We start from the raw sequence: 24,242 nt of genomic DNA on the forward strand, positions 1-24,242 counted from the left end.
CCAGCAGACTCACAACACCCAAGAATGAGCTAACAGTTACCAAAGGAAAGGGACTGGGGAGGAAGGGTGGGAAGGGCGGGATAAGAGGAATAAGGGGCATTATGATTAGCACACATAATGTAGCGAAGTGGGGCACGGGGAAGGCAGTATAGCACAAAGAAGACAAGTAGTGACTCTATAGCATCTTACTACAGTGACTGTAATGGGGTATGTGGTGGGGACTTGATAATGGGGGGAGTCTAGAAACCACAATGTTGCTCATGTAATTGTATAATAATGATACCACAACAAAACAAAAAAAGGTATTAGTACCCCCATTTCACAGATTAAGATACCAAAGTTTAGGAGTGTTAAGTACCAGAAATCACAAAGCTAGAGAGTTTTTCACTGCATTATGTTTCCAGTAAATGCTGCTGACTTTGAACATCTATGTTTCTTCAGGGAAGGGAGACATGCGGAGGGCCTAGTATCAGAGAAAGGTTTCATGAAAGATCTGAGACAGCAGCAGACTGTTAATAAGTGAATAGAAGTTGGGCAGAAGAAGAGGTAGAAGGATATTGCAGGCCTGCTGGGAGCAGTCAGGGCATGGAGGAAGTATGTGTGTGCTGAAAGGCCCAAGGTGGTGCTAGCTTCATGCCATGGAGGGTTTGGACAAAACATGTTGAAAAGGTATATGGACCCAGTGAGGGAAGCCTTTGACCCTCAGGCTGGAAAGTGGAAGAATTTCTGCCTCTTCTTCCCTGTACTCCATAGTATCACCTCCTCCACCCATTCCCTCCAGCTGTGTGGAACAGTGGGGAGACTGTGCACTGTGGGGCTTCATGTGGTTCAATAAATTACACTGTGTACCTGAGTCTGTTTCTTCACTTGCAAAATGGAATGTAGTGATGACTTATTACATGGGACATACTGGTGGAGCACCCAGGACTAGTGAATGTGAGCTGTTCCCTTTGTAGTTCTTTAACCTCCCAGGCCTGGTCCAAGTTCTACAAAGTCTCCAATGACAAGTCATGGGGGGAGCCAGTTCTTGGAAGAAAGGGAAGATCACCTCACACTTTCTCCACATTCTATTCCTGCTTATGCATTCTGATGTCCTGCTTGCTTTTTTAGGCTTTAAGTGCTATCCTGCTGACTCACTTCCGACTTCTCATTCATCATGCTCAGTTCCTGAAAATGGAATGGAATGGAAAGGGCCGGATAATGTACTGCCTGGTGATGTGTTTAAGGGGAACTGGGTGTTTGTCAGGCCAGCACCACATGGATGGAATGCTGGGGACATGAGCTGAGCAGTGCCCAAAGTGCATTTCTCATCTGACACCGAGGACACTTTGCCTTGGATTGTAATACTAATAATAACCTCCCCACTTGCTGCCACTGATGAGAGGCCAGGCAGGCCCCAGGATACATGCTTTCCATGATTGTCAATTTGAATCATCACAACTGAAGAAGTCAGGGATCTCCTGTATTTTATGGACATGCAAATTCAGACTATAACAGGTTAAGATCACATAGCTAGTAAGGGAAAGGGTAGAGATTCAAACCCATGATCTAGATCTGTGCTATCTAATCCGGTAGCCATTAACCACATGAGGCTTCTGAGCACTTGAAATGTGACTAGTGTGCCTGAGGAAACTGAATTTTTAATTCAGTTGAAATGTGCTGTAAATGCAAAATATACGCTAGATTTTGAAGACTTATTATCAAAATATACATATATGTACAATTTTTTTACATTGATAACATACTTAAAATGATATTTCAGATATATTAAGTTAAGTAAAATATATTTAAAATAATTCTACCTGTTTCTTTTACTTGTCTAATGTGACTACTAGAATATTTGAAATTTTATATATGGCTCCCATTATATTTCTATCAGAGCTGATCTAAACCATAAACATTAAATGGTCACTAGACCAGTGATTTTCGAGTATTTTTGTTAAATTTTTTGAGCATAAATCCCCAACTTATGTATTTTTTAAAATTTATTAATTATATATACATGTACACTTCTCCATATATTATGTACACTATAAAACAGTGACAAAATAGAGATTTAAAAAAGATGACATAAAAAATAAGCAGAAATAGAAGTTGTACTAATTTCTTCCAGGAGCCTAATGGCTCACTTTGTGTATCACCTGGAGTGTGTACACACCATTTTGGAAACTCCTGCACCAGACTTAGAGCTCCTGACGGGCAGAGACTGTTAATTCATGTATCTCCCTTTCCCCATTCTGAAACCTAGATGCCTTAATATAGTTGGTGCTCAATAAGTGTTTGTGGCAGGAATGAATAGCTCTTATTATGCCTCATTTTCTGGTGGATTGGATATTTTTCTTTATTTCACATGTTTCGAGCGCTTTCTAGGTGCTCGGTGCTATGCTAGTGCTGAAAAGTAAACAAAGTTTAAAACAACTCAGCCCCTTTCCTCTAGGTCAGTACTTTTCAAACTTTAGTGTGTTTAAGAATCACCTGGAGGGCTTATTAAACAGATTCCACACACCCCATCCTCCCTCCCCACCGAAGATTCTGATTCAGTATATCTGGGCTGGAACCTGGGATTCTGCATTTCTAAGAAGCTTCTAGGAAACCAAACTTTGGAGGAGACTGATTCACATTGGGAAATTGGAAGAGCATCCCAAATACTAATGGGAGGATGGGACTAGGGAAAGAGAATTAACATATATTGAACTTTTATTTATTTGCTAAGAATTTTTAAGTACATCATCTCATTTAATTCTCAACTCAACTTGATAAGGTACATATATTATCTTCATTTTCAGATGAGGTAAGTGAGAGAAAAGTCGGTTAAATTTCTTAAGTCATAGACTTAGTAAATGGCAGAACTTGGATTGGTACCCACTTACCTACATCAGAAGCTCATGTAAATTTCTATTAAGTGTCATCACCCTTTAGACACTACCTTTGAAACCAAGCATAGAACATTGAGTAGCAAGCTTTCTGTCTTGGTCAAACTCAGTAAACAAAATATAGCGTTCTCAGTGCCATGAGGGAGGCAGTGCCATGGAGATATGTAATAGAGGCACATACTCTACAACAGCATTAGGGAAAGCTTTCCAGAAAAAAAAAGGTGAAATTTAAGTGAAGACCTAATGATAAATTAGGGGAGTGGACGTTGGATGCGAGTGTTTTGGGCAGAAGATATGCATGAAGGCTTAGAAGCAACACATCATTTGAGGCACTGAAAGAAGTTTGCAGTGTCTGAAATATAGAAGGTGGAGGTGAGAAATGAGGCCACTGAGGTGGAACCAGATCACATCAGACTATTCAGACTTAGTGACCTTTTTTTCAAGGGAAGGGATATGGTCACACTTGTATTTTTAAAAGATTGATATGCTCCCAGTGGAGGGTGGATTAGAGGAGAGCTAACCTGTAGGCAGGGAGATGCTTTAAAGATGCTAGTGGCATAAATTTGGTTAATAGAGTGGAGACTAGGGAAAAAAGGGTGGTGGTTGGGAGGGGTGGTGTTTAGAAATATTTGAAAGTGTTTAAGGCTTGATGATCGATTAGGTGGGGAGAAGTGGGCAGGTAAAAAAGGAATAAAAAATGATCTCCAGGGTTCTGAGGGCACAGTTTTAGTAAGGATAAGGTCCTGTAAGCTTATTTCATATTTTTTAAAAAGTTCAGATGAATTAGGTCATGTGAAAGTGAAAGAAGGATGTTATTTTAATAAAGTTTCAATAAGTAGAACTTATTGACTTAGAAAATATGGGAGGAAATTACGATCTCTGTGGTTAAGTTCATTATTTTGTTTTAGCTCCTGCCAATGGCCTTATCGTCCAGTGACAGTAAGGTTGTGAATGCTGCGGATAATGCTTCTTTTTACCTAGATCAGCGTTAGCCGTGGAATACCAGCCATAGACTATGAACTTTCCCTCTATTGAGTTTTTTCTGACTGTCTCGGTGAGTTATCTTGGACACTGAGTTTCTGAAGCTGCACACCGCTTGTGCCTCCCCTTATTTCTCCATACCTTACTCCTAAGGATTTGGACTCCGCCCTCTTTGTCTAGGTCCCGCCCTTTCTTTAGACCACACCCACTCGATTGGCCCCCGCCCCCTGAAGATGTCGTCGCTGATATGACAGCGAATTCTCCACAATTCTGACCTAAGAGATCTGAAGGGTGGGACCGAGATCAGTCTTTTTTTCCATTTGTCAAATTAAGTGTCTATCTTACCCCAGTCCTAGCCCACTTCATCTTCAAGGCAAGGATTGGTTGTTCTGTTCTTGGTCCCCGGCTCATGATTTGTTCTTTCATTCCACCCTCTCTTCTAGCTTTTGCAGGCGGGATTAGCACGCAGCTTCCTGCTCCTGCCAAAAAAATAAAAGAAGAAAAAGAAAAGAGGAGAGAGGCGAAAGAAAATGTCACAGAGATCTTTGGTTTTTAATTTGCTTTTAGCTTTGTCGGTCAGGGCAAATTCTGTATTTTGATTGGTCTTTCCGTCTGCCCATCCTGGGTCGTGGGCGGGATTTCCCCAAGAGACCCACACCTTGTTGCCACTGGCCGAACGGTGCGCCTGTCTGAATCTCCCGGCCCAGGATTGGAGGCGGACGCAGACAGGTGGGCGTGGATTGGCTAGGGCAGCCGGTCAGTGTGAGGCGGGGGCGGGGCCTCAGCGGCTGGTTGCGCGTGTCCGCCGCTGGCTCCGCTCTATCCGGCTTTGCCAGGGGAGGTGAGTTCGGCCGCTGCTGCACCGGCGGCTGAGGAGGCGACGGCTGAGGAGAAAGCGGCCGCAGTGACTGAGGAGAAAGCGGCCGCAGGGACGGGAAGCCGGGTGGGGGGGAGGGGGGGAGACGGAGCAGCCTTGAGCCCTGCGGGGGCCGTCGCGCGGGGGGACCCACCCGCTCTCCCCCCCAACCCTTCTCAGCAGAAGCAGCCGGCGGCGGGGGCAGGAGTCAGCCCGCTTCCGACTGCACCCCGCCCGCCTCGCGGGGCTCCTATTCTTTGGCCCCGGGACCCTAACCTCATCCCGGGGCGGTTCCCTCTGTCTGGGCGTCCGAGTGCTGCCCACCTCTCTTTCATCCCTTCCTGCACCTCCTTACCTTTACTTTGCCCCGGTTCGCTTTCTCTTCTGTCTTATGCCCTGTCGCCTCCTCTGCTCACTCATCCCCTCCTGCCTCCTTCCCTGGCTCTTTTCTGTTCTGGAAAGTTTAGTTACCCACCCCTCCACCGCCACCTCCGATCAGGTCTTGAATAGGAGTAGGGTGAGATGTAGGAAGGCCTGAGTTGGAGGGGGGGAAAGCTGGTTTCCCAGGAAATTTCCCCCCATCTTTTTACATTTGGGGTGGTTGGAATTTTTTTTAATTGTATTTTTGAGGAGGTGGTAGGTGTTTAGAAAAGGATGTGGGAATGGAAGGGGTAGATGAGTCAACCCTCTTACAAGATTCCAAGGGTGGTGTGTTACCTGATCCTTTTCGTGTGTGGAGTTCAAGGAGTCGGGAGGTTTGGCCTTTATTCCCACATTCAAAGTTGGAACCTCCCCCAAATTAAGGATGGAGTTTTAGTACCCACTTGTGGCAGGAAACCTGGAGGGAAGGGGACCCTTTTTCCTTTTCCTTTTTCTTTTCTGTTTTTTGTTTTTGTATTTTTGGCAGTCCACACCCTTCCACACACACCCCAAAACTAAACATCAAGATCCTCTAACTTGTTTGGATTGACTGATGAAGACATAAAGCCAGTTACGCTCCATGTTTTTTGGGGTGGAGTGAGTGGTTTTTCTTCATTTTTAAATGGCCAAATGACAGCTTGACCCAGTTTGCTCTCCAATCAAAGGGCATTTCTTTGAATGTCTATTTGTGGCGCAAGAGCCAGCGCAAAAATGATGGCGGCTTACAATGGCGGTACATCTGCGGCAGCAGCAGGTCACCACCACCACCATCACCACCACCTTCCACACCTCCCTCCTCCGCACCTGCACCACCACCACCATCCTCAGCACCATCTTCATCCGGGGTCGGCTGCTGCCGTACACCCTGTACAGCAGCATACGTCTTCGGCAGCTGCGGCGGCTGCAGCTGCAGCCGCAGCTGCAGCCATGTTAAACCCTGGGCAGCAACAGCCATATTTCCCATCACCGGCACCGGGTCAGGCTCCTGGACCGGCTGCAGCAGCCCCAGCTCAGGTACAGGCTGCCGCAGCTGCCACAGTTAAGGCGCACCACCATCAGCACTCGCACCATCCACAGCAGCAGCTGGACATTGAGCCGGATAGACCTATTGGATATGGAGCCTTTGGTGTTGTCTGGTGAGTATCAAGAAAAACACAGCTTCTCATGGTTTCTTCTCATGGTTGTGATTGGACGAGTCACCTCTCATCGTTCCCTTCAAGTTTATCGAAGTAGATCAACTCAGCTGTAGGAAGCCACCCTCACTCCAGTGGTAAAGCGGCCTAATGTGTTGGCTGTGTAGGCTTATGCTTTTGAGTCATGTTAAATTTTGGTGCAACACCCTCTGATGACTAATACACATAAGTTTGCCGTCTTCCAAACTTTCCTTTTAGAACCTAAGCAAGCCACTGAAGGTAGGATCAGTAGATGAATGTAAGAAATGTTTATTCCTTCAAGGACCTTGGTCATCTCTCACGTTTGAGTCAGTCCACCCAGTTGCAGCAAATGTCACAACGGAATCCAAACCTGATTGCTTATAGTAGTCTTGTCTTTGGGATATGCTTTGCACAACTGCTTTGCTGTCCTTTCCATCTTCTCATTCCTTAATTTGTGATCTTGATCCCCAGAAGGAACATGGGGTTCGTAGTTGAACCAGTTAATTCCTTGCTGGAGTGGTTTATTTTAAACCATAAAGCTACAGTTGGGAAGTATGTAGCTTTAGCCTTTTGATAAGAATGCATTAAATATAGCATCACGCATGAGTACCACAAATGAGGTCAGTAGACTGTAGCTATGCAGTGGCCCACATTCGGTATAATGTTTTAGTGTCATTTGGTGCCTCTTAAGTTGCTGTTATCCCTTGGTTGGTGCTGTAGTAGGAAGTATACTTCTTAAACATGAAACTGCTCTACTTTTGCTAGGGCTAGGATATTTAAAAAAATCTAAGGCCCTCCTAAATGCACTATTTTGTCTATTTGCCCTTCGAAAGATTAGTGGCATATAAGAAAATGTATTTATCATTGTTGAGTCCTGTTTCTATCAAAACCAGAATGAACTGGGTCTTTTCTCCCCTAAGGATTAAGTATTCTGGTGTGGATACATGAATTGATGTTTTCAGTGAATTCAAAAATAGATTCTTGTTAATGTCTATAAAGCCCCCATCACCAAAGGAAAATGAACTCTTTGGAACTAGCCTGGGAAATGTCTCCTTCTGTCATTGTTTTTCAGGCTGTAATTGGTATGAGTGTCATTTTTGCTTTATATCTGGCCATCTTTGTTTATATTTCAGATTTTATAACCTAGGCTACCAAGTGATCTGATTTTTAAAAACTACTAGAGTCCAGTGTTTCCCCCACTAGCTCTCCAAGGAGGTTCGTGCTGCAGTGCTTTCTCAAAGATGTGTGGGATTCCTGGTGGGAAAGAGTATAGCGGTAATGGTGCCTCTTCAGTCACTGTGCTCAGGGACCTGCCTGTTCCTGTCTTTCATATCCTCAGGGATTGCTCTGTGAACTTCCATTCCTTGCTTACCCTTGAGGATTTCAAAGCTGGTGTGTGTGTGGTGGGGGAGGGTGTGGGCAGGAACAAGATTGTTCCTTGCTTTAAATGTTGTCCTTGCTTTACTGAGAATTTCTTTGGGTTTTCTTAGACCTGGATGCTTTCTTTCATTTTAGTACTTTGCATACAATGCCAAGAACTATAGACTGACAGGGAAATGGGCTGCAGCATTCTTGACTATATTCTAAAGGATATTAGTCACCTACATTTCTACCTAATGGTGATGTGACTTAGAGAAGTTTTACCTTAAAGCTGGTGCTGAGGGAAAATATTTTTTTTAAAGAGGAGGGTGATGAGGGACTGGAGTGCTGAAACATCTCCCGCAGCAAACATTCTGGTAGTGGGTATTCTGAATACTGATATATGAGAATCCGGTTTGATTTTAATCCATTCTAGATTCTTTCATTGATTGACCCCTTCCACCGCCTATGGAGTTTGTTTCATGTGCTTGAAGTGCCTCCTTCTGTGCCCGATCTTCTGTTATACACCAGTTGTGTGTGTTAACCTTGTCTCACTGACTACATTTGTAAGCCTCTTGAGGGTAAGGACAGTGTCTGCTAGGGTATTTCTTTTTCTCCCCATCACTTAGCTCAGTGCTATGGCATCTTCGCTTCTTGGTTACTTGATGGTCCTAGTCAGGTCCTTCTTTGTTCTGTTACCAGGTTTTTCTAGTTAGCTGCATTGAGTGTGTTTATCAGCTGTTACAGGTGAAATACAATTTGGCATAAAAAAAGGAAGAGTTCCAGGAGATTGTTTAGTATGCAAATGTTTTTCTATTTTTGTATTTACATATTGATGACTTATTTAAATTGAATTGCTATCTGGATTGCTTATATTTTGTAATTTAACTGCTATGTGACCTTAGTAAGATTGTTAAAACTAGAGATTTGAACACCAAACCAGAGTGAATTTTACTAGTATTCTAAAATCCAAGCTAAAGACAGTAGTGAGGTTTTTACTTTTTAACGAACAGCACCAGAATTTTTTTTTGATGTAGAAAACACCTATGTCTGAAACAACTATTTTCTAAAATTAAGATGGAACATAAAAATATTCTCCCAGTGATACACCATTTGATTCAAAGCACCATATAACTACTTGAGCATTATAAGAGTCACTTAGATTCAAATACATTTAATGCATTTTGCAACTATTTTTCTTCTGTCACAGCAAATGAAAGGAAACTATATCTGCTCTCGTATCTTTTTCTGGACACGTACCCAGTGATACTAACTGATGGGTAAAAACATTGTGTATAATTTTAAGGGATACTGTTCCTCCATGTAGACAGAAGAGGTATTTGTAGAAATGATGTGGCATTTTACCATTCAGATTTAACACTGAACAATTTGGTCTACCAGGCTTGATTTATGTCTCTGCTGAATTTAGTGGAATAACTTACCAGTATTGGACAATTGTGTAAAAGTAGGGAACCACCTATTAGCTTGCTGGTAAAGGTGGTGCTTTAACAGTTCAATTAAGGTTTCATTAACAACTGTCTGCTGTGTTTTATCTCAGAGTACAGGTTCTAGTTTACCTGGTAATATGATCATGGGGTAGCCTGAGATACATTCATTCCCAATGATAGAATACTTTTCTTGGGTTATCAAAACATCAAATATAATTTGACCTTCTTTATCAGATTTCAAGACTTCCAAACACCCCTATGGATATTTTCATAATGCAAAACCAAAACACAAAACCACCCACCAGCAGAAACCTCAGTCATTTGGTGAGGGTAATATAAATACCTTTGTGTCTGTAGTTCACATTTGCCAAAGGAAAGTCAGCATACTGAAAGATGTGACAATTTTGGGACAAAGAGTATTAGAGCATAAGGCCTGAAGGGCCTCACGAAATGTATACATTTGAGAGTTGGAGGAAGCTGACCACAGAAGAGAGGTTTGAGGACTGCTAAACCCAGGTAGTTTTGATATTGGCAACCTGAAATATCATTGATTAGATGATCAATATCAAAGTAGATTGAATTTCTACCTTGATAAAAGCGAGTCTGGGAAAAGATTCTACTTTACAAAATTAGAGTTTTGGTGTTTTACTTGTCTGATTAATTGAAATAATCAGAGATCCTGGGATTTGTTTGATCTGTTGCCTTTACACTCCAATTTTGAGTTTTGGAAAACTTTGAGTTTTATTGTTCTAATATCTTCAGCTGGTTACTTTTGTCTAAGTCTTTCAAAACTTAAGCATTACTTAGTGATACTTAGTTACTTACTGGCTGTGAGGTCTTGATAAATTAACCTTTCTATTCCTCATTTATAAAATGAGGATAATAATGGAAACTATCTCAGGATTGGTATGACCACTAAATGAGGTAATCCTTGTAAACCAGTGAGTACTCTGGCTAACACACAGTAAGCACTCAATTAATGTTTGCTGCTTTCATTAAGTTATTGTTGGTAGAAAATCAAACTGCTGCGTTAATGTGTGTAGAAAGAAGTAGCTTCATATATGGTTAACTTTACTAGGTGAAGTCAACATGCAGACTATTTTTGGAGGCCTGACTTTAAATACCCTAGAATGTCCCCTTAGTTGTGCTTATATGCCAGGAAGATAAGGAAGGTTGAATATAGAGTTAGGGGAAAATATTCTGTCCTAGTCTGTCAGTGAATTAAAAACACATAAAAACATACGTGTTTGTAAATGTTCTAGTCAGATCATCTGCATTGTTTTTAGAAAGTACTGTGGATTTACATATTGGGAAGGAAATTTTTTCTCCATATAACAAATGAAGGACATCCTATTGTCAAAGTTCAGCTTTATTGGAACTTCATTTTGCTTGTATTTGGATGAAAAAGTGAATTGCTGAAGATCCTAGTGAAGTGGTGGGGGCGGAATATGTGTGACCTAATGAAAAATTATTCAGTGCAAATTCTTGTGCATGGCAAAGATTTTTTAGCTTACTCATCTTGTGAAAATTAGAAACATTTTTTTCTGATATTTTCTCTGGTCCTCTTACTCTCCTCAAATAGCAAATTGTAATTTGGAAAAATGGGGAATGCTTTTGGGATATGTTTAGGGAAAACCCTGGAGTAAGTTGCATCAGAGTAGTATTTTGTTATTAACTGTTTTATAGGTTAAGAATCTGTAGTATTGGGAAGTTTCTATATCAGCCATGATTAACAGCCACTGCTGGATTCTTTGGGGGGGATCTGCTTTGTGAAAAAAACTTTGAAGAAGCAGAGCCTGCACTATAAAAAGGAAATGGTTCCTCTTCTAGACATAACAAAGCATCCGTGTGAAACTAGAAATGTGGAAATCTATATTGTTAATTTTAACTACAAACAAACTTTTAGAAGCTGCAGGTTCATGGTTATGAAGTACAGAAAGCAGAGAGAGAGAATAAATTAAATAACAATATAATGACATCGAAGTGGTTTCTTGGTCATAGAAACTTCATAGCCCATAACATTGGAGGTCATTTTGTACTTAGGCTCCTGACAAGATTATCCAAATTATATTAAAAAACCCAAACCCAAACCACAACACAACAAAAGAAGCTTCTTTTATTCTTGCGGAGATATTTCATGTTGTATTATTGAATACCAGCTTAGAAGAAAAAAAGACATTTTTAATTAAAAAAAGACATTTCAGAATGAATTGCCTTTCAGATAAGCTAAAACAATAATATCCCTCAAAATAACATGCAACTTTTTTAGCCATCAATTAGTACCACTGGTGCGTATCCTGAGAAAGAAAGGGGGGCGGATATAGTTCCCTTTCATATGCTGTGCTAGAAGCAGAGTATTTGCAAAATGCCGTAACTGAATATATGTTTGAATCTAAGTTCCGAATCTTAGTGTACCCTCAGAGCATGGGCAACTGTGGGAATACTATTCCTTGATAGAAAAGACTGTCCTCTAAGGGAGTCCTGGAATATTTCATTACCTTCACAACTTGAAGCATTAGAGTTTTCACTGACTTCTATATTATAGAATTGAGTGGCTATACTCGGTGGTTTTATTAGATTTGCTGATGTCCTAGCAGTTTAAGAATCAACTGTTTATATACTGTATGTTTTGTTATTCTGATTTGATTTCTTTGATGGAAATTGTCAAGGCCAAGGAAACTTTTCCATCTGTCATCCAACCAAAAGGAAAGAAACCATTGGGTAGAAACTCTTTCATTATAAGATTATATTTGGGCTCTACTTATGCATCTATAAATACTCCGTTGAATGTGTGTTGATTGGGTCATCTAATGCAGACCAACAACGGTTTCCCCTAACTAATATAGCTTGTCAGTTTGATCCTGTTGTTGCTTGGGGGTAACACAGAGAGTGCCTGAGGTAGCAGTTGTAATACTGTCAATAAGCATGTAACAGTTCGTCATAGACCACTTGGTAGTTCCAAAGTACCTAGCTAAGAATTGTTAGAAAAAATTCTGGCATTCTGGCGTTAAGAAAAAGATCACGTCTAAGGAAACTTTATCGAGTTGAACTTTAACAGTTAGTCATAATGGTGTGAGCAGAGGGAGTGGGTACAGGGATGCTTGCTATTGATCATGATTGGTGATTTTTACCTAAACTCACTTCCACATCTGTGTTACGAACTAGTTTAGCTGATTGAATCATATCTACTGTCAGACAGTAGAAGTTTTGACATTGTTGCAACTCACTATCAATGTATTTTTATTGTCAGTGTGCTGCAGACCCACACTATTGCAAGCACTGATGAGGATATTTAGTTCTATAAATCATTTTGCAAACCTCTATCAAGCTTCTGATGTTATCTGTACTATGTTTTGTACTGGGATGTAGACATGTCTAAGTCATGATATTGCCTTAAGGAGCTTACAGTTAAGTGAATAGTATGAAAATGGATATATTCCTGCTGTCAGGGAGTCTTGATGGAGAGTTGAAACTGAATTTGAAACCATTAAATAAAAACATTATTTTCACTTGTTCTTACAGTACTCCTTTATTGTGTGCTGTTTACCAGGCACTGTGCTGGTTGATAGGGGTTTAAAGGAGATTATGATCTAGTGTGGGAAGGGATTTGTAAATGGATAATTATAATTCATTGTCATAAGAGCAGCAAGAGATATTCCCTGGATATTATGAGAACATAGAGGAGGGATTTCTGTCGAAGGTAAGGATGCTTCCTAGAGGAGGTAATACTTCAACTGAGTTTCTAGATGGATGGGCATATATGCAGAAGACTGGAGGACTAGAGTTGCTGAAATATGAAGTGCAGTGCAGGGGGTGATAGGAGGGTAAGGGTGGAGAACATGCTAGAGCTACATCCTAGAGTTCTGCCGAAGTCCTGCTGAGAGTTGAGATGCCATTGGTACTTGTGAGAGAGGCAAAGAAACCTTAATGCTTTTTATGAATAAAGTGCGCACACACACACACACACACACACATATACTACTGTTATATAACATATCTACAGTATTAACATTTCATGATGAGGGGTGATTTGGGAAAAACCTGTCTAAAACTGCTCTTGGGGTGGGGGTGGGGAGGGCAGTAATGAAAAAGTTGAAACACTGGGAGTGGCAACTATTGAAAGTTTTAAGAGTGAATTGTTCAGATTGACTTTTTTTTAAGATATGTAAATAGAAGAGTAGAATAGCTGAAGTCTGAGTATTAGGGAATGTTCTCAGTTGTAGGTAGAAGAAATTATTGGAGGTGGAACTAAAGGGAAGTCAAATAGGAAACTGTTCACAGTGATTGACAACCTATGAATGGCAGAAGATTGTTAGGAAGATAGGAGTGATCTTTGGTGCAGATAAAAAAGTCAAAGAAAATGAAGATGGAGAAAAGGCCATTGGATTTAGCAGATAGATCAAATGATGGCATTTGAGAGAATGTCTGATTTTTTCCCTCTGATACATATGTTTGATTCTAAAGAATGTCTTAACTTTATTATTAATAAAATCCTCCCAGATCGCAAGTGTTTTATTTCTAGTTTAATCGGCCAGAGAACTTGATGTTTATTATGTTCAAGATGCCATTTCCTTGGAAAGAATTTTTTTTTTTTAATGACAGGGTAATAAAGTACTAAACCAAACTTCTTAGGAGACAAGGTTTTGGTCCCCACCTTGCTGACAACAACCCTGTGACCTTGTTAAAATTATTTAAATTTTATTTTCTGAGTCTTGTTTTCCTCATATATAAAATCCTGTGTTTCCTAAGTTTTATTATAAAATTTCATTATTAGTTAAGCATCATAGCGTTATTTGTGGGCAAGAAGAGTTTGCTAGTGACCCAAGATAACTTTCATCAGGACTACAATTAATTGAATAACTTCGAAAGTTGTTTAAAGGAAGAATGAGGTAAATGTAACCCTCTCTGTTCCAGTGTGGTTGCTTTCATAGAGTTTTCAAATTTGGCACTTATTTACTCCTGTTACTGATTTACTGATGAGGATTATACATGTGGTTCAGTTGTGAAAAGCCTCCTGCCTATTTGCAACTGGGCAATCAATTGCTTTCATAACGATACTGTTTTCCTGATAGTACTTTTACCCTTTTCCTGTTTGAGACTTATTTGCTTGCTTTCCTAAATATTTGGAGTGGTTTTAAATTTTTTAATAAAGCCTAATATCTTTTTTTGTGAGTAATCAGGTAAGATGATTTGCGGGCCAGTGCTTACATTGAAAACGTTTTGTTTTGTTTTAGGAATTACTGTTAAATTCAGAATTTGGGTAGGGAATTTACTAGCTTACAGAGGGACTTCCCAGAAAATGAGCTATGGCACAGCTTTAAGGCTGAAGCAATTTAGGGCATACAGTGCCCAGAGATGGAGAAGGGAGCATGCCTAAACTTCTTCCATGACAGGAAGGGGAGCACTTTCACAGAAGCCCTCAGCAAAATTAGCAGCATGTTCAGTAGATACGTAATGCAGGCCACATATGTGATTTTAAATGTTCTAGTAGCCACATTAAAAAATGTAAAAAGGAACAGGTGAAATTAATTTTAGTAATACATTTTATTTAATATTCCAAAATATTGTCATTTCAGCATATTACTATAAACATTAGATATTTCACATTCCTTTTTTTATATGAAGTGTACAAAATCCAGTGTGTCTTAATGCTTACAACATGTCTCAATTTGGACTAGCCAAATTTCCATTACTCAGTAGCCATGTGTGACTACTGACTACCTCATTGACCAAGACAGTTCTAGAGTCTCCTGTCTTCCTTGGGTTGTATATTCATTTCTGACCCAATCACTGTCAGTGGAGATAGGATTACTTTTGGAGCAATCAGGTCCACCCCAGGGCCTGGAGAAGGAGTCAGGTAAAAGTAGAAGGGATGAATTCCTGTAAGGGATTCTGGGAAGGCAGCCATTTATGACCAAGAATGTATTCCACTTAGTTCAGACTCAGAAGACTTGATCAGGTGCGTTTATAGAGCAAAATGGAATAATGTTCTCTGTAGAAAAGTTGTCTACCCTGAATTATGTGGAGTATTTTCCTTTTCTTTTCTGAAGCCTTGTTTGCCTTAAATAACAAAAGGTAAGATTGGTACCTGATCCTGATCCTTGCCATGTTTGCTTTCCTTCCCAGTTAGATCAGATATCCTCCATTGATTTCTTTTCTTTCTTCTCTCAGTGTTGTGGTTTTGTTATCTAGATAAAGTTCTCAGTCTTGTTTTCAATTTAAGTAGTATAGAGCCCAGTAGTGTCAGGCAGCAAACTCTTTACAGGGGAATAGACAACACAGAAACTTTGTTTATCTGTTCTTTGACCTAAAATTCTTGTCTGAGCTACAGAGAAAAGGTGAAGAGAGACATTTGAACAAATGGGTAAAATTAGTCTTTTGACCCAAATTGCAGCTATTTTTTTTTTCCTGTCTGCACGGATAAAAACCATCTTCCAATTTACATAAGCAGGTGATTCTTCTAACATGCTAATTTTCTTAATACACCATGGCAGAAAGCTCCAGATTTGCAAAATGTAAATTGAAATAAACCAGGTGACTATGTCATTTTATTATCTTTCCAGTACAGAAGTACCCAAAGGGTGCAGTTATTGGGTGAGTCTCTCATTGCATGTCTAAGTTAAAAGGTAGCCTGGTGAAAAGTTGTTTTCTTTTTCCTCACTTTCTTTACTTCCTTCTTTACTTGCTTTAATAAAGATCCAATTTCCTCACACCTGTATTACTGTATTTCTAGCCCTGTCATAGTAAATATGAAAATTAAGTTTCTGATTTTTAATTTTTGAAAATTCAGAAGCCAAAAAATTGGTAAGTAATGTGCGTATTGTGCAGAAAAAGGGACACGTGCATACTTGGTTTGGGTTTGAATTGCCTAATAGAAGTAGGTAAGAACCTTCAACCATGTTTAATTGGTAGGCTTCCTCTGCGTTCCTTTCCCTAGGTTTTGCATGTTATGTAATGGGGTTTTTGTGAATTAACTGGGTGTGTACTAAAGCCGGAGTTCAAAATAAATTTTGTTGCATATTCTTTTAAAAATCCAAACTAATTACAGTTTAAAATATCACTTCAGTAAAATAGAAATTTTAGAAAGGTACAACAGTTGGTTTCAGGAGATCTTTTCCCAGGTTCATGAGAACAAATAATGTGAGTCAATAAAGTGCCTTCTGTCTTGCCAATGGCTTTCAGCCCCCAGGACAAGTTCACTATGGATTCAGTGAGACCAAAACATAACAATGGAACTTTCTTGGGGTGAAAGGGTTTATACCCAACTTTATTCCCGCAGCAGCAGGTCAGTCAATAGAATCCCGTCCACTCAGAACAAGTCTACATGCAGTAAGCCTATCTGCTCCCGTGGCCATCTCAGTCTCTGTCTCTGTCCTCGGCACCACCACCACTCCAGCCTATGCTGCCCTGCAGCCCAGAGCACTGGGCGGAGCTCTTTATATAGAGTCAGTAACAATGTATTGCCCACATGTGTGTAGTGAGCAAGCTGATCAGGGCCAGGTGAGAATCCTGGCCGTAGGAACCCTCACTTTCCCCCCACTTAATTAAAACATTCCAGTATCAAACTTAGTAGTTAATGCTATTGAATTCCTGAGATGTTACAACAGTATTTACCTAGTAATGTGTATGGAGATTAAATTATGTTCCCTGTAGCTTTGAAGTAATGACTTAGAAATGAGTCATAATTTTAAGCTGACAAGTTAAGAGTGTTTGGTCAGTCTTTTTTATCCCAGTACTTATGCATTCTTTCTTTTCAATTTAAAGAAAAGTTGCTTAGGAGAACCTGGATAAAATGAAAGTTCTTGTGGCCAGGATTCTCACCTGGCCCCGGTTGGCTTCTCACTACACACATGTGGGCAATATGTTGCTACTGACTCTATATAAAGAGCTCAGCCCGATGCTCTGGTCGACACGGTGGCAGGGCTGCAAGGCTGCAGAAGAGTGGAGCAGAGGCTGGAGTGGTGGCAGTGCCCAGGACAGAGGCCCAGAGGCAGAGACTGGCTTGCTGCATGTAGACCCACTCTGAGTGGATGGGATTCTAGTGATTAACCTGCCACCGTGGGAATAAAGTTGGGTATAAACCCTTTTACCCTGAGAACATTCTACTGTCATTTCTTTGGTCACACTGAATCCATAGCGAGCTTGCCCAGGGCTTAAACCCATTGGCAAGACAGAGAACTTTGAGAGAAAAAAACAGTTCAGGAATGACCTGAGAAAGACAACCTTTAAGTATAAAGAGACAGTATGGTTTAGTAGTTAAGAGCTTGGACGCTGATGACAGACTGCTTGGATTTAAATCTTGACTCTGTCCTTTATTAGCTGTGGGCTAATCATCTAACCTTTGTGCTTCAATGTCATCATGTGTGCAGTGGTGACAGTGGTAGTACATCTGTCTCCTAGGGCTGTTGTGAGGATGTACCAACATAGATGTGAAATCTTAGGACTATGCCTGGCACTATGTAAATGTAGCTATCATAATTAGGATTACCAATTTCAGTATGAGTGAAAAAATATAGTGCCTCCTTAAAGCTCACTAATTAAGAGCAAAAAGCCAACTGCTTTTGTGTGATTGTTGACAGGTATCAGGTGTGACTATACCAGAGGTTTTTTTTTCCTGATTTACTCAAACTGTTTTTTAAAAATTCACTCAAATCCTAGATTGCCTTCTAAGTGTAGCACATTAAAGGAGGGGTTTTCCTCTCTCTTTAATTCCCTCTTTCTACCCCATTATTTAAGTAATAATATGCTTATTGTAGGAAACTTGAAAAATACAGAAAAGCAGTGACCTACAGCTCAAGAGATACCCACTAAGCATTTTGGTGTTTTTTTTTACCTGGGATGTGTGTGTTTTTGTAATATTATTGAGTGGGATCATGATTATATTGTATGCTTAAAATTTTGTATCCTGTTTCACTAACATTACAAAGGTAAATTTTGGCCTTTTTTGGGGTAGAGGAAGGGGCCAGCTTTTTTCATTCTCACAAGTGTAGAGCTCTATCTGAAGGGAATACAGAGTTAGAATACACTTTAAAATGTATCTAGTATAACTGCCTCATTTTATAAATGGGAAAATTGAGACCCAGAGAAGCTATTTGTTCAAGGTTATACAGCTGGTTAGAGGCTGAGCCAGAACCTTTGCTCTTTTGCTGCTTTACTAGTAATACCTATTCTACTTAATGCCCACTGAAAATGGGGTAAGTGTTCTTATAAAAGCAAAACAACAAATAAACAAAAACTCTATAAAACTATGAAACCAGGAACAATGCATCTGAAAGCAAAAGAATATTTAGAATATTCTGTTGGTTGCATTTTTGGATGCCAGTGACTGCAGTTTCTGGTAAAAGTTTAATGTCATGAGCTAGAAGGCTTTTCGTGGAAAACAGCTAAATCTTTTCACGTTATATGTAATTGTGTCATGTATCTGCTCTGAGGACATACATCATGCTCCTCTTTTATTTTTTGAAAAATTTTAAACATCAGAAAATTTGAAAGACTTAATGATATATCTGTAAGCCATTCTTCCAGATTAACATTTTGTGACTTGCTTTATCTACTCTGGGGCTATTTCTACACACCTTGCAGAGATTGGGTTTCCATTAAATTTAGAGTTAGTGTTAAGAAATGTATGGTCACTGCATCAACTAACTGTTCCATGTAATAGGTTTGTAAGCTCTCCGACTAGAGAAGGAACTGCAAGTTTTTAAGCTTGTGACTTTTGGAATGCTCTTTATTCTCTTAATACTTGAAACAAAATTCAGTGTGAATCAAATGTGTAACTGAAACATACACCAGTCAAAACTAGGCTTCAGGTAGAATAGAAATATTCCATTCTGCAAAGTTTTTCTTTTTTGTGGTATTTACCTCAGGCTGGGAATAAAGGGGCGTTTTCAAAATAAACTAAGATCTGGTTTCACAATTTTATGACAGAGGCCATGATTGAGGATATGAAATTGTTGAAGCTAAATTTTAAGTAGCTGTAGTTTTTTTTAATTACCCTAATGAAGTCACATGAAATGATGCTGCTGTGATTTGTGTCACCCAACTCACTGCTCTGTATTTTTCAGTACCAAATAATTCCTTTGTTAAACTCATTTTCAGTAAATGAGCCATTGTTTCCCAAAGGGTTTTGATTATTTCTATATATAGTACAAATCCCTAAGAAATAGATTTTAAAGTCTAAAGTATTAGTGATTGGAAGTGATTGAAATCATCACTCTGTATATCAAGGCACAACTGTGTGTATGAAAAGGATAGCTGCTGTGTTTGCTTCGTAGGCTACAATATGAGATGATGCTTATTAGGAACAAACTGATAGCAAGTCTTTAAAAGTGAAGTTTTTTGGTTTATATGCAATAAGGAATTGTTTTATTGAGTCCACCCATCTATTATGTGACATAGTTTCATAACATCAACACCTAGAACGAGGTAGCTGGAGTTCAAATGTAAGTGGTTTGTGACAGGTAAGGAATTATACGGGCAGCAGGTACAAGTTTACCTGAGGCAGTTGATGCCAGTATCTACAAATAAATCGCTGACTTCTTAGAAGTACTTCAGCAGGAAAGGCATTAAACAAGGGACACTGTGATGTTGAACTGCTGTAGATGTTGTAGATCGAGTTTCCAACACATACCAGCTTGTCACTGTAGATGTAGGTGAGCAAACTCTAAATAACTAGTTTTTATACTTTGGTTTTTTTCCTCTTAAAGTAGATGCTCATTAGAAGCAAAATCAAAATCAATCTCTGTTTCTGTCTCTCTCCCTTTCAATGCTGATACATGCAAATGCATATAACCGCTTACTGCACATTATCTACCCACTGATCCACTAAGAATGATGAGAGCTTTCGAGGGCTAGGGCCATGTCTCATTTGCATGTCCAGGGCCTAATATGGTCTTGCATAGGATCTTATTAAGTGCTTGTTGTTGAATTGAAAGTTAGAATGCTAAATTTGTATGTGATGGTGACAGTCAAAGAAAAGGACAGTCATTTGCTCTTGCCATTTTGTAGATCCCTACTCCCTCATGCAGTGCAGGAATTTTTATTAGGGAAGTCTTAGAGTGGTACTGAGAATACCCCATGGGAATGATTTTGTTTTCTTGTGTTTGACTTTTTTTTTTTTAAGAGTAAGGAGCCCTAATCTAAAAACAGTATACTGTAACCAGCTATTCCCCAAAACAGTCCTTTATTTTGTTCTGCTTTCTATAATCTACATTAAGTTAAGAATGCTGTGGAATTGTTTAGGAAAAATACATTGCCAATGCTGCCCTGTGATCTTATGTTAGGAAAATAGAACTGTGTTTTAAAAGTCTCACTTAATACATCAGAACATACCAAAGCAGTTTGTGATGCTAGCACACACACAAAAAATACATTCAATTCTAAGCTCTTTATCCTCTTTCATAAACTGAATAATTCATTATGTGCTAGAGATCCTCTTTATTAGTGAGAAAGAATGGCTTATTTCAGTGGTGTGATGGTCTATGTTCAACAACAGGGTCTCTGAAAAATAAAAAAGCCCTAGTTTGGAAGGTTTGCCAATTTCTCTGGTGTAAACACTACTGTAATGGCCAATTTCAGGTTACCAAGGTGAGGTCACTAAATACTGAATTGGGAAAAGAAACATAGTGGCACACCATTCTATTTTTACCATACAGATAGACATTAAATAACCTTAAGAGCATAAATCATAATACTATAATTAGGAACTGATGATTTCTGAGTATTTGTTTTAAATATGATTTATTTCATTGTAAGCTTATGTAATTTAATTTTTTTTATAATATAATTTTTAATAATGACTGTTTCATAGTTTGCAGAATTCCAGAAAACGTAACCATTTCTTAGAAGCCAGTATGAACCAGCTCTAAAACACCACCGATTTATTTTGTATTTTGTTGGGATATTTAGCTAGTGGTAGGGAGGGATAAAGTTATTAAATCAGTATTCATCACATACAAAAATAAAGTCCAAGCCGATTAAAGATTTAAATGTAAAAAACAAAGCCAAAAAATAAGAAGAAATTACAGATAACTATTTTTATTATTTTGGAGAGAAAGAGCTTATTACCTTGACTTCAAAGCAAGAAAAGAACATCAGATTTGTCTGTGTAGAAATCAGTATATGAGTGTTTAATAAAATATTCCATAAAAAAAAAACTGGGAAAAAATATTGGCAACATACATGAAAAGACAAAGTTAATACCTTGAATATTTAAAGAGCTCTTAAAATCAATAAGAAATAAAGGTGAATAACCTAACTGAAAATGGGCAAAAGCTAGAGAACTAGCTGTTAAGAGAAGAAATACATTTGTTTAAAAATATTGTAAGATTCTCACAATCATTAAAAAAGAAATGCAGAAACAAGATACTACTTTTAACCCACTAGATTGACATTTTAAAATAAAGGATAACTCCCCCAGTTGTTGCAGATGCGGTGAAACACTCTCAGACTTTTTTGATGATAGTGTAGATGAGTAGAGACTTTCTGGGGGAGCAGTTTCTCTAAATTGAATGCCATACCTTTGGAATAAATTATTCAGTTTATTATATGCAAAGACATATTTATAAGGATATTCATTTACTGTTAATTATAATCCCCCTAGATTGAAAGCAACCTAAATGTCTATGGGCAGGGGAGTGCTTGTTTTTGAAAGATGCTCACAATTTATTAAATATCAATGTTAAAGATTGTCCCCTTAGAAGATAGTTTAAAATTTACTCATATGTTCCAGAAAACTCTGGAAGGATATCTACCAATATTTTAGTGAGGTGAGAGTACAGATTTCCACTTTGAATTTCATAAAAATAACTTCTACTTTAAAGAAACCCTTAGAGTTTCTTTATTATGAAGAGTAATGCTAAAGAGGTACATGATGATGTCCCTATTTTTAGAGGAGGAAGCTACATCTCAGAGAAGTCTAACTTGCCTAAGGCTTTATAATTAACAAATGGCCGAATAGCGCTTCCACCCAGGCCTGGGTTCTTTAAACAAGTGAACAAACATGTATGAAAGACAGATAGGTGATGGAGGTTATGAATAATAATAAAAAAAAAAAAGTATCTCTGAACCCACAACCTGTCCTAAGAAATAGAACATAAAACTAACCCCTCAAAGTTGCCCTTAAGCACCTCCCCAGCGTATTTCTGCCATACCTCCCTTGCCAAGAGGAAACAACTGTCGTGAATTTTGTGTTTATTATTACCTGTCAAAAAAAAAAATGAGTCAGTGAGATATCACCTCACACCAGTTAGGATGGCCAACATAGAAAAGACTAGGAACAACAAATGCTGGCAAGGATGTGGAGAAAGGGGATCCCTCCTGCACTGCTGGTGGGAATGTAAACTAGTTAAACCATTGTGGAAAGCAATATGGATGTTACTCAAAAAACTAAAAATAGAAATATCATTTGACCCCGGAATTCCACTCCTAGGAATTTACCCTAAGAAAACAACTTCTCAGATTCAAAAGACATATGCACCCCTATGTTTATTGCAGCACTATTTACAATAGCCAAGATATGGAAGCAACCTAAATGTCCATCAGTAGATGAATGGATAAAGAAGATGTGGTACATATACACAACATACACAGTGGAATAATATTCAGCCGTAAGAAAAAAATAAGTCCTACCATTTGCAACAACATGGATGGAGCTGGAGGGTATTATATTCAGTGAAATAAGTCAGGCAGAGAAAGACAATTACCAAATGATTTCCCTCATTTATGGAGTATAACAACGGAGCAAAACAGCAGCGGACTCACAGACTCCAAGGGGTTACCAAAGGAGAGGGGTGGGGGAGGATTGGGGAGGGAGGGAGAAGAGGACTGAGGGGTATTATGATTAGTACACATGGTGTGGGGGGATCATGGGGAAGACAGTATAGCACAGAGAGGACAAGTAGTGACTCTAGCATCTTACTACACTGATGGACAGTGACTGCAGTGGGATATGGTAGGGGTGCTCAGTAATATGGGTGAATGTAGTAACCACATTGTTTTTAATGTGAAACCTTCATAAGAGTGTATATCAATGATACCTTAATTAAAAAAACCTTAAAAAAAGTCTTTCTTGAAATATAATTCACATATCATACGATTTGCCCATTTAAAGTACGTAATTTAATGGTTTTTAATATATTCACAGAATAATTTTTTATTTTCATTTTAAAATATTTTAATCACCACCAAAAGAAATATATCCATTACAGTGAGTGTGAAGGTGTATATGGGGGGGACTTGGTGAAAGGGGGAGCCTAGTAAACATAATGTTCTTCATGTAATTGTAGATTAATGATACCAAAAAAAAAAAATGCCTGTGATTCCATGGACAAAAAAGGAAATTTGAACTGTTATGTGCACTATGATTAAAGCTATTAAAAGAACAACAACAACAACAAAAAAGAAATATATCCATTAGCAAATCACTCCCTATTCTGCCTGTCCTTGGCAACTTTAATCTTTCTGTCTTTATAGATTTGCCTATTTTGGAAATATCATATAAATAGATATATCCCTATTATACAGTATTTGTATGGTCTTTTGTGACTTCTTTCACTTAGCATAATGTTTTCAAGGTCCACCGATGTTGTAGCATATACTTAGCATCCCTTTTTATGCCTGAGTAATACTTCGTTGTGTGGATTTACTACATTTTGTTTATCTATTCACTTGTTTTTGGATATTAGGATTGTTTACACTTTTTGGCTATTTTGAATAATACTACTTATGTAGATTTATGTACAAGTTTTATGTGAACATATGTTTTCATTTCTCTTGGGTATATACTTAGGAGTGGAATTGCTGGGTCATCTAGAATCTAGTAACTTCTATGTTTAACTTTCTGAGGAACTACCAAATTGTTTTCCACAGTGGCAGAAACATTTTACATTTCCACCAACAATATAAGCGTGTTCCAATTTCTCCACATCCATGGAACAGTGTTATGTCTTCTTGATTATAGGCATCTTAATAGGTATGAAGTGGTACCTCATTGTGGTTTTGATTTGTATATACCTAGTGACTAATGATGTCATTCCATGTGCTTTTTGCCTATTTGTATCTCTTCTTTGGAGAGGTATCTGTTCAAGTCCTTTGCCCATTTTAAATTAGGCTGTCTTTTTATTATTGAGTTGTTAAGGAATGGTATCTAGAA

At 38.8% G+C, this 24,242-nt stretch overlaps 1 protein-coding gene and 1 long non-coding RNA gene across 3 annotated transcripts in view; one reads left to right on the forward strand and one right to left on the reverse strand.

Annotated features, from left to right (window-relative positions):
* The window catches only part of LOC108396846 (uncharacterized), a 35,549-nt gene extending 31,195 nt beyond the window's left edge, over window positions 1-4,354 (reverse strand). The window contains exon 1 of the long non-coding RNA XR_005056981.2: window positions 4,200-4,354. This is a non-coding gene — a long non-coding RNA (uncharacterized lncRNA). The remainder of the gene's footprint in view (window positions 1-4,199) is intronic.
* A 262-nt stretch (window positions 4,355-4,616) lies between these two features.
* The window catches only part of NLK (nemo like kinase), a 156,591-nt gene continuing 136,965 nt past the window's right edge, over window positions 4,617-24,242 (forward strand). For both annotated transcript variants that reach the window (XR_005056980.2, XM_017660190.3), the window contains exon 1: window positions 4,617-6,266. Coding sequence is in view for 1 of the 2 variants with exons in the window: in XM_017660190.3 (XP_017515679.1) it covers window positions 5,809-6,266 (458 nt within the window). In the remaining variant the exon portion in view is untranslated. The remainder of the gene's footprint in view (window positions 6,267-24,242) is intronic.

The sequence above is a fragment of the Manis javanica genome, chromosome 4 (assembly GCF_040802235.1).
Source record: "Manis javanica isolate MJ-LG chromosome 4, MJ_LKY, whole genome shotgun sequence".
NCBI classification, from domain to species: domain Eukaryota; kingdom Metazoa; phylum Chordata; class Mammalia; order Pholidota; family Manidae; genus Manis; species Manis javanica.